This window comes from Arachis duranensis, chromosome 9, assembly GCF_000817695.3.
Source record: "Arachis duranensis cultivar V14167 chromosome 9, aradu.V14167.gnm2.J7QH, whole genome shotgun sequence".
Classification (NCBI taxonomy): Eukaryota; Viridiplantae; Streptophyta; class Magnoliopsida; order Fabales; family Fabaceae; genus Arachis; species Arachis duranensis.
Genome location: NC_029780.3, coordinates 106,969,597 through 106,981,460, shown reverse-complemented (window position 1 = coordinate 106,981,460; position 11,864 = coordinate 106,969,597). Strand labels below are relative to the sequence as shown.

General features: G+C 39.9%; 1 protein-coding gene across 1 annotated transcript; it reads right to left on the bottom strand.

The window, feature by feature from the left end:
- Positions 1–6,202: 6,202 nt before the first annotated feature.
- On the bottom strand, positions 6,203–6,901 carry LOC107466677 (uncharacterized). The gene is made up of 2 exons (XM_016085681.1): positions 6,594–6,901; positions 6,203–6,482 (listed from the first exon to the last, which is right to left on the bottom strand). The coding sequence occupies exons 1-2, from the start codon at positions 6,899–6,901 to the stop codon at positions 6,203–6,205; spliced, it is 588 nt and encodes a 195-aa protein (XP_015941167.1).
- Between the last annotated feature and the right edge of the window lie 4,963 nt (positions 6,902–11,864).

Sequence of the window (11,864 nt, the reverse complement as noted above, 5' to 3'; positions counted from 1 at the left end):
TTTTATTTTATATCATTTGAAAAATTCAATGGATGTAAAATGATATCAATGAAATTAAATTCATTTCATATTACCAATATATAGTTCAACAGATCAAGTTAGTAGTACTTATTCACCACCTTCTCCTCTATTATCTCCCTTCCTCACCTTTAAATAAGCCACCTCATTCAATAATATTCTTTAAAAATGCTTAAGCTTGTTTAACTTTCTAATAATGGAAAAACTACTGTTTATTATGGACAATTTCAATTACTACTTTCTCAATGTTAATTGAATAGTCTTAGAAAATACTAACTAAAAAATAACACACAAAAAAACATTTTTCTCCTATGATATTTTAGCATTTTCTGCTAACAAAAAAAACTATCAAAATCTCTTGAAGTACTACAAAAAGAAATACTCACCAACAACAGCCCATTGAAGAACTTTACCAAATTATGAAAGGAGAAGAATCTTTTCAAGATCTGAAATAAATTAACTATCATTTGTAAATTCCTATAGATCTAAAATGAGATGTTTCTCTTGATAAACAGGAGAAGCTTAGTTTTCATGTATAGTAGAACTCAAAATATCCAAGCAAGCGGGATTCATCATATTAGAAGAAATAAAAATATGTATGTTTATGATGAAAACTTTTAATTGCTCTTTTAGTAAAGTTTATACAAAAGAATATTTGAAAAGAATATCCAAGTTAATGTACCATGGATGAGTGCAGTAAAATGTAACCAATCTTTATTGAGATAATCTTTTCTTATAACTTCAGCAAATTGCAACAAATGTTGAAAATCAAATTAAATCCGCCAGCAAACAATAACAAAAAATATGAAATTGTATGGAAAAAAATGCTTGGTCTGCAAAAATATAGTGAGAGTACTTACCCAATATTAGCTTTTTGGCGCCACCATCTTGCTACAGAGTTGTTGCCTTAACACTACAGCAGCAACACCAACGCCGCTGAGCCTCTCTTTTAATGGGTAGAAAACACAACAGAATAGGTATTAGCTCTCATGAAAGAGTCAAAGCAGTTGCATTTCTAAGCAACAACACCTAGAAGAGCAACCACTTTTCACCTCACACTCTTGCGATGGCAACCCCCAGTATGCACCACTGTTTCAGCATCTAAGAAAGAAAGAAAATTAATGATTCAAAATGAAACATTGGCATTAATTTCTCCCCAAAGTTTGCATAGACAAATACACAAACATCTTATGAGCAAGGGGATTAATTAATCACATACAGTTATGAGATTGTTGCACACATATATTGCTACCCTCTAAAAGGGAAAAAAGAAAAACTTAGTAATGACTTGACAATTCGGAATAAACATTGTTATTCACTAAAATATGGCTCTAAAGGCAAAACATGTAGCAAAAACAAAATTTCATCTTATCCAGTGATGCTTCAGGTCAAGTGCAGCGACAGAGGTGGGTAGTACTTGTTCAACACCTTTACCTATCCCATCTTCTCTCTTTTGTGTTTGATTATGTTTCAGTCCCTAAAACATCCACAAATATTCTCTCCCTATTTTAAAATTTGGGGCAAAGGGAAAGCACTTCTTAATTTTAATTATTAACTGAAAAAAAATTATGATAGCATAATCATCAATTTAAAATGTAGTAATCCTATTAGTTCTTGGACATAATCTCAATTTTACATAAATTTTGCTCCAAACATTAGTAGAACTCAATCCATATCATTCACAGAAAAATGACAAATTCAACTCAATCCATTTTGGCTTATGATTAACACCCAAAAGGAAAGGTGTTTTGAGAAAATATATTTTTTAAAAGATAAAATGTAGTTTTGTTTTGAGTATACCTAATTTTGTTTAAATCTTTTATGTCTTCAATGCTGATGTTAGTCCTGCATGCTCTCCATTAAGCCTTGACCACTTTCATCCATCCATCAAAGGTCTATTTCTGTCAACTGATCATAAAGCAATCAAGTATCATTAAATTACAGCTAAATGATAAGCAAAGGTGACACAATGAATACACAACACCACCACAATAAAAATACTTCTCCGACAAAATAACCTGTCAGGTTTTAGCAGCAACATGAAATTCATCTTCTTTAATGAATTTAGTGAAGGATGAATGATCACACACTCACAAGGAATTGCTCGTCACAGATAGTTAATGAGCAAAATGCAAAAAGGTAAAAAAGTTGCCAACTTTGAGGGTACCCAACATCATAAAAAGCAGAATTGGAACCAAATTTGTAAAAAAATAGAGAGAAATGAAGGATGGGGTATCGATAAAATAGGAGTGTACCGATTACTTGAGTTGGAGAGATGAAGCTTGAGGTCTAGGGATGAGAGTTCAATACCGTAGCTCAGCCATTTCCTGAGTTAAGTCCTCTACTTCCTCTTTGTCCTTTAACTTTTCTACTCGCAATTCTTTCTTGTTAGCCTTCAACTCCTGCACATCCAATGAATTTGCATCTAATTTGTTGAGTTTAATAAAGAATTAATTATCTTTTAGCCAATATGGATGCTACTTTGAGTCTTTTGTAATTTTATTTATTTTAGGTAGCATTCGACTAGATTTGATGGAGTTTCTGTAGCACAAGAACAAAAGAAGATGGCAGCAAGGAGCGACGCGTACGCGTGATTTGGAGCTTTTCCATGGCGACACGTGCGCGTGACTGACGCGTACGCGTGTTTTGAAGATTTGCACAGCAACGCGTGCACGTGACCGACGCGTCCGCGTGACTCGCGAAAAAGACCATCGATACGTACGCGTGACTGACGCGTACGCGTGACATGCGCCACGTGCAGAAAATACAGAAATCGCTGGGGGTGATTTCTGGGCCCCATTTTAGCACCCAAGTTAATAAGCGCGGATCCAGTGAAGCCAAGTGGCACCTACGTTACAAAGACACTGAATAGTTAGTTAATTCTGATTTAAATTCAAATTTGATTTTTAATCTTATCTTTAGGAAAAGATATTATCTTAATTTTAGATATTAGATTTTAAATTAATTAGGATTAATTATAAAAAGGAGAGACTTCTCTTCTATTAGGTAGATGGCATTAGAGGGAGGTTCCATTAGGGGGATTCCATTAGGGAATTCTATACAAATTTACATTCCGCATTCCATGAGCAACTAATCCTCCATTGTTAAGGTTAGGAGCTCTGTCTATTTGTAGGGATTGATTTTATTGCTTTTTCTATTTTAATTTATGCATGGATTTATAATTTAAGAATTATTTTCGCTCTTTATTTTATGAATTTGGGTGGAACGGAAGTATGACCCTCTTTCTATTTGAGTTCTTGTAAAACTTGGAAAAGTTCTTTACTTGAACAACAGCTTGAAAACAATTTCTCCTAAATTTTAATTATTTGGATTTAACGGGATACGTGACATATAATCCTCTTATTTTTGGGTAATTAGAATTTTTGTGGCATATAAACTGGAATTTGAACTTCACTTTCTAATTGGAATTAATTGACCAAGGAATTGGCAGTTAATGAATTTTAGAGAAGACTAGAAAGGTCTAAGGAATTAGGGTCTAGTCACATATAGTTTGCCATAAATTTAATCCTACATAATTAAATTAGTTAGTAAGAAAAGTTAATCCGGAAAAATAGATAACTCTGAAATCTTAACTATCTTCTTCATATTTTATTCCCAATTTATTCACTTATTTACCTGTCTCTTCAAACTCTTCTTTACTCTTTAATGCTTTTTGAACATCTAAACATTATTTGCTACTTGTCTAACTAAGCCTATCAAACACTATTGTTGCTTAATCCATCAATCCTCGTGGGATCGACCCTTACTCACGTAAGGTATTACTTGGTACGACCCGGTACACTTGCCGGTTAGTTTGTGGGTTGTAAAATACCGCATCAATTTCTGCCCTCATCTCCATCATATCTGAACCCACAAAAAGAATATTAATAATGCTAATAATAAATCCCTCAAAAGCTAAACTGAAACAAAAATTGTGAGTGAAAAGACCTTGAAGAGCATCTTCGGTGTGGTAGAGACGTTTTAGGATGTCATTTTGAATTCTGATTTCAAATGAAAAAATTCTGCTCAAAATTTGATGTTCAAATCCTGATTTGAAAGGAAAAGATCGCGCTCAAATTGCTGTAGAAGAGAGTTCTGCTTCATTACCTGAAGGACAATGAGTTCTCAATCCATTATTTACCATAATCATCCAATTAGAAGCTAGCATTTTCGTTTTCTTCTCCTAAATGGTGGTTTTGGGATTGCTGCCGAATTAACTCTCTTCAATCCATTGGACAAATATTTTCTCTAATAACTACCTTTCACAAGGTAAAAAGGTTTTGGCTTTTTTACTGAGGAGCGAAACACAAAAAAAAGAAAAGGTTTGGAAGATACCTGTCACTCTCTCAAAAACCATCTAACAGTGTTAAATAGTGTGTAATTTTACTGTTTGACTAGTTAACCATTATATATTAATAGATATGTGTAAATATGTGTGTAAAAAAATAATGAATATTAACAACTTAATATATTTCTCAACTACTTATTCAAAGTTATTCTCTCAAATTATATATATAGAGAGGCTTCAAGACTATTAGGGATGATAAAAATGAATTAATTCTGTTGGACTAACCTTTTTAACTCGTTAAAAAATAGCGAGTTAGACTAAGAAATTATACTCGTTAAAAAAATCAACTTACCAAGTTACCAAACATATTTCAGTTAACTTGCAGATTTTAACGTGGCAGGACAAATTGGCACGTTAGGTTGAAAATATTATATTACTTTTGTATTTTTAAGTCTTGTTTTTTTTTTAATCAAAAGGAGCTCAACACAGTAGAGTGGAGCAAATAGCAAAGCTATAACAATAATAAAACAAGATAACATACAACTCCTAGACACTGTGACACGACAATCAACACCCAAGGAGCTCACCACCACTCCATTCTTTGTAGTACGTAACCGATCTGTTAATAATGTCCACCACTCGTGAGCTCTGATTTTGAAAGAGCCTGTCATTTCTTTTTAGCCAAATTGTCCAGATAACAGTAAAGAACCCAATGAACCACCCCTTCCTATCAACCTTCCTTCCTGTAAAGCTTGTCCAACTTTCAAAATGTTCTTTTAATGTACCTGGAAAGCTCCACCTTTGTTGAAAGGCCATTAGCCAAGCACACCACACCTGCTATGTGATCTCGCAGCCAAGAAACAAATGATACGCGGTTTCCACATGCTTACAACATAGAAGACACCTATTGTCCTGCTGGTCAATAACCCATAGTCTGCACAGTTGATCCTTCGTATTGACCCTTCCGACTAACACAAACCAAGAAAGGAGTTCAACCCTCGGGGGGACAAATCCTTTCCAAACAGCACTAGTGAAGCTATAATTGGTAACCTCCTCCGGTAGGACTTCCTCCTACATCACTTGCACAAAGGATTTTGTTGAAAAGACACCTATCTTATCAAATTTCCATACCACACTATCCTCCCTCTCATTTGTGAGCTTGAATGACTGTAAGATCTTATGAAGCTGGTTTACTAAATCCAACTCCCACTTGAACAACTCACTCCTCCACTGGAAGCTCCAAATCCACGCTAACCCATCCCAAAAGCCACAGTCTGCTATCACAGATTCATGAAGACTTGAGACCGAGAAAAATCTAGGAAACATATCTTTCAATACTCCAGCCGGTAGCCATCTATCCTCCCAGAATTGGATTGTTCTGCCATTCCCTAGCTCCATCGCCAACCCACTGGTCATCTTTTCTCTCAGCCTCAGCTCACTAACTTGTAACAGGCAGATATCCTTCCAAGAACCTCCTCTTGTGGGAATAGGCTGGCCTCCCATCATTATAGCAGGATTCATGTTATTGCAAGAGCACACCACTTTCTTTCATAAGGGACAGTCTTCTTTTAAGAACCTCCACCACCACTTAAACAGCAATGCGGTATTTCGAATCACTGCATATCCAACTCCTAACTCACCCACCTTCTTTGGAGCCATAACTACTTCCCACTTCACGAGTGGTAACCCGTATCTCCCATCCTCAGTACTCCACAAGAACCGTCGTTGCAGGGAGATCAACTTCTCTGCCACTATCTTCGGCATCTTATATAAGCTGAGGTAGTAAATAGGCAAGCTACTAAGAAACAACTTAATTAAGACCAGCTTTTCTGCTTTGTTAAAAGTTTTTGCTTTCCACAAATTCAGTTTGTCTTCTACCTTGTCAATCACCGATTTTCATGTCTTCACCAATCTTGGATTTGCTCCCAGAAAAATGTCCAGATATCTGACTGGTAATGAAGCCTCCTTACAACCCAATAACCGACACATTCTCTGGACCCACATCCTTTCACAGCTAGCCGGAATCAAGTTGGACTTCTCAAAATTAATGGTCAAACCCGACATCAGCTCAAAGCATCTAAGTAGTCGCTGATAATTCCTGATAGTCTCCTCATCAGGCGGACAGAAGAGAATAGTATCATCCGCAAACTGCAAGTGAGACAACTCAATACTATCTCTACCAAGCAGTAATGGGGTTATACAGCCGTTCCTTACCGCCTCTCCAATCATCCGATGCAGAACATCCACGACTAAAACAAACAGGAATGGAGACAGTGGGTCCCTTTACCGCAGGTCCCGCTCCATTTTGAACGGCTTCAAAGGTGATCCATTGACAAGCAGCGACATAAATACAGAGGTGACACACTCCTTTATCCATCCTCTCCACCTCTGGCCAAATCTCATCTTCTGCAAGACTATATCCACAAAGTCCCACTTGACTCTATCATAAGCCTTTTTGAAGTCCAGCTTTATTATCGCGGTGCTCTTTTTCCGTGATTTTATCCAGTGCACCGTTTTACAGGCGATCAGAGCTCCATCATGTATTTTCCTGCCCTTCACGAAAGTGCTTTGAGTCTCTCCTACCAGCCCCGGCATTACCTTTCACATTCTCCTAACCAACACCTTGGAGATGACCTTATAGACACACCCCACCATGCTAATCGGCCTAAGGTCCTTTATTTCTCTGGCTCCAGTAAACTTCGGCGCCAGCGCCACCCACGTAACATTCGAATCACTTGGTAGTTTTGCCGATTGGAAGAACCCTAGCACCGCATCAGTGAACTCCTTTCCTAATTCGTCCCAGTACTTCTTTATGAAATTCATGTTATACCCATCACTACCTGGCGCCTTTGTTGACTCACAATCCCACATAGCCTCCTTTATTTCTTCAGTAGTTGGCAACATCTCTAGCTCCATTGCCTCTTTATCATTGATCTGCTTTACAAGCCCATCCCTGAACCCAATAACTGGCGACGTCTCCTGGTGGTACAACCCCTTACAGAAGTCTCGTATAGCAGTCTTGATCCTTGCTTGGTTCCTTATCACCCTCTTATTAACCATTAAGGAATCAATCCGATTGGATCTTCTTCGCGCTGAGGCTAGATTGTGGAAGTAGCGGGTATTTTTATCCATCTCCTTTGCTTGCCGCGATCTTGACATCTGCTTCCAATGAAGCTCCTTTCTGATATACCATTTTCTACAGAGGCTTACCAGCGCCCTCCTTCTCGCTTCAACAGTCCCATCAGCCGCGCCAGTACTTACCATGTCATCTACTTTCTTGATTTCATCCTCAAACTGTGTAATCCTTCGGTCCATATCCCCAAAGTTAGTTCTATGCCATCTACTTAGCGGAGTCGTCAGAGCCTTTAGCTTATCAATGAACTGTCCCTCCCCCAAGTTCCTCCACTCCTCCTTCACCATTTCCATCATGAGTAAACCATGAGTCCAAGCTCCGAAAAGGTTTTGGTCCCCCTCTAATCCGTGTGACGTCCATAATCATTGGGCAATGGTCTGATAACCCTTTAGGTCCCCATCTCAACCTTGTATCAGGAAACTCTTCTAGCCACTCTACACTAACCAGTCCCCTATCAATGCAGCTACATGATTGCCCTCTGAACCAGGTGAACAAGCAATCAGTGATTGCCAAGTCCACTAACTCTATATCCTAGATCCACGATTTAAACTCTGCTCCGGACACCGTTAAAGAGGTAGCACCCTTTCTCTCTTCCACATGAGTTATCTCGTTAAAATCTCCCATATAGCAAAACAGTACTTGGCATAACCCAGATAGGAAGCTCAGCTCTTCCCACGTGATGAGCTTTTCCGCCCTTTCATGTGTCCCATAAACTAGGCAGAAAGCACAGGAAAAGTTAGTTTTTAGCACCACGCCTTCCAAGCATATCCACCGAGCCCCTTTATAGCAGTTGTTCATCCGGAACACCATATCGTCCCACATTAATAACAAACCACCTGCAGCACCAACCGATCCAATAAACTCCCATTTAACTGCGCCATTACCCCACAGTTGCGCTATATCAAAATTTGTCACGACCTTTTTCTTTGTCTCTATCAGGCCTAGCATATGCACTTTAAATTTTCTCCGAAAATTCTTACCCATACTCAGTTTACCAACCCCCGCCAACCCCCTAATATTCGAAGAACTAAAAATCATCGTAGAGCACTTATACACACCTTTTTCCGATTCTTCGGCCGATTTCTCCGTGCTTTCTCCTTCTGCTTAGCCTATTTTTTCTTCTGCGCAATCGCCTCATTCTGTGCCTGTAGTATGGCCATAATGTCATCTTCCTCATCATACTGCATCGCTCCATATTCCACTACAAGCTTCCATGCTTCCCGGTTTTCTTGCATATCAGTTGACCATCTGTTCTCAGACATTTCCGTCTCAGCTTCGCTTCCTACATCACAAGGGGCCTCTCGCAAATCCCCTGAGACTCTCCCCTTACCACCGGTATTTAGCTCCCACTGATAGCCATAGTGGTCACTGTCCTCTGCCAACCCATCTCCTGAATGCAACCCATCCCCTTCCAACTGAGAGCGCAACACTCCCTTTTGGCTGTCCTCAACAAAACCAGCACCAGCCCCTGCAAGTCCTGGACCCCCGCCAGCGAGATCCGCTGCCTTTCCACCCTCCACCATCCGTGGCATCCCCAGCACAATCCTCCTTGCGAGACCGCTGCCTTCCTCCCTCCTCACAGGTGTCTCGCTCAACCCTCACACCCCCAGACACGCCTCATCTTCCCCAACCAGGTTTGTTGCGCGGTCCAGGTATCCATCAACACCCCCGATTGCGCCGGCAGCATCCGCGCACACTCTACCACTCCCCTTCATCATGAGCGGCGGCAAGGGGTGATCATCCGCATCCAATGGCAGCGACACGTTCACCAAGGCTAGGCCCCGACCGGCCTCCCTTCTCCTCACCGCAGCGCACCAGATCGCGCTGCCATGGTCCCCTCCCCCAGTGCCACCGCCCCGTGCACAAGCATCACAAATCCCAGACCTACCCGACTGAGAACTTCCCTTCACATGACCCACAACCCGCTCCACATCAGGCCCACTATAGAACCCCTTCACGGAGCCAGCATGAGAAGCATATGGGCCTCGGGTGGTTGAGCCCAACCTTCCATCCTTTGGCTTAGATAAAACAAACTGGGCCTTAGAGCTATTGTAACCCAATCAAACCTGGCTTGTGATTTCTCCCACAGCAACCACCCGGTCCGTATCAAAGTCCCATGATTGAGTCCTTTCTGACGCAGCTTCTTCAGTCTCAGCTCTTCCTTCCCTGAGATCAGAAATCGTATTCTTTGTCGTAACTGAATTTGAATTCAAAAAACTATTACCCCATTCATCCAAAATATCGGCCTTAATTACGCTTATACCCTTCGGACCCCCTTCCACCCTATGCGGCAAGGCTACCTCCTCAGCCGCCGTATCCGACCACCCCAGCTGCACTGGATTTCGAGTACTGCTGATGCCCTCCATGTTCCTAGCAACCCCTAGCATCACATCAGTCACCACCCCCTTCAAAGAACCATATTCATCATTGCCCATTTTCTTAGCAAAAATCTCAAACTCAGTTGAACCTACAGTTAAGCAAATCCTTTCCGAAATAGCTGCCACCCTCTATGTATCGATCAACATGCGACCAGCCCGAAACAACGTACTTGGGGCTGTTACGTTATCACAAGCCACAACCTCACCCCCACTGGCTACCAATCGCACGGAACGTATCCTCTGACCAGACATGTAGCGGGACCCCATAACACTTAATCCACCCTCTTCACCTACCACTCCGTTCCTGGTCCTTCCAACTGCACATACTATGGAAGAACTGCCGGAGTCCATCCCCACACCCCTCCAACGCCTCATCCGCACTCCTTATACTATCAAATATCAGCAAGGCTGTGTACCTCCCCAGCTCACATACCTTAACAGCGTGAGGCCATTCCTTCCTGCTTAATTCATTCAATAGTCGGAAATCAATTGATGTCACGGTACTTCCAATCACACTCCTCTGCAGTCATTCCACATTGGTCTTGTCAACGGAGGCTGTTAGCACCGTTGCCCCCACTTTCATATGAGCCTCATCTATAGCAAGTGCTGCATTGTCTAAAGCTCCCCGCCCTACCCCATGAACCATGTTCTGAGATGGCTGGAGCCCATCTGTGGGTTCCCTTACTGCGTCAATGACCTCGGCCTGGCGGTGCTGTGGCCTTCCCTTTGCCACCACCACATCTGTCGCTCTTCGTCCCTTAGAAGCATCCCTCCGATACTTTGCCTCCCCTACAAACAGCTCTTTTTCCCTTAACCGCATGTGATTCATCTCCGCAATTGCCTTCAGCGCTCCTCCCTTTGTAGTATGCCGTATGAATGCAAACAGGTAGATCATCCCATTTCTCGTCTTCCTTGAGAGGTATATGTCGTTGATTCGTCCCGTCCAAGAGAATAAACCAAACAACTCCCGTTTCGAGATATCCGCTGATAAACTGTCCACAAAGACACTGAACAAATTCCGTTCCAGCCGAACGTACTCCTCCCGATTCCAAACCCTGAGGTCCTTCGCTATGCTTGACGCTATCCGAGATCGTTCCTGCCCGGGTTCGCTCTTCCTCGCTCCTCCCTCATTTCTTTTTTTTTTTTAGCAACAACTTTTATATGTGTTGTATTCTAGAATCTACTATTGCAATATGCATAATGCATTTTTAAGTCTTGTATATTATTTTTTTAAGTTTTCTATTTTGTTTTCATTTGAATGAAAAAAATCTAATTAAATAAATAATTTTTTTAAAAAAACCACAAATTATTTAAAAAAATGTGAATTAGCCCAAATTTTTTCAGACTTTTAAATTTTTATAGATATTTTATTTAAAAAAAAAGTGAGTTAATCTGTCAATCCGCCAAAAAATAGATTAAAATTTTAAACTCATATCAAATTGGAATGGATTTGGCCCGCCTATTTTAAGATTTAGTTGAGGTAAATCGACTTGTTTATTACAGTTAACCACCATGTTTATAACGTGCAAGTCTATAAATTTAGTATGTCTTATTTATCTATTCGAAATTCAAAAAACTAGATTGTATTGTTGAGTATAATCAGAGAACTAATTTAATTTATTTTAAGCTAAGAAGAAAGAAGAGAAAGAAAATGAACAAGAAAAAAAAATGACAAAGTTAATTGAATACTATTTTAAATAAAAGGATAATTTTTAAACTTTATCCTGCATTATAATTCCTATATTGCAATTGCATCTATCAAGAACATATTCCTATATCGATCAGTTCAGTAAAATTGTTGTCAAGAGTTACGTTGTTTCAATTGTTCTTGCTGTTTCCTTTTCATACACAAGTACATTACAGCTGCTTCTTTTTCCAATCTCAAGTTAACTTACTATAAAAAAGATTAATATTTTACAGTGAATTGAAAATTAATCAACATTGGTTGTGCCAATATATGCAAGTAATTTTTTCGAATTTTTTTTGTTTGGGTTCTTTAATACGGCTCCTAGTTAGATAAATTTAAAAGCGAGAGGTGAGCAAGCAT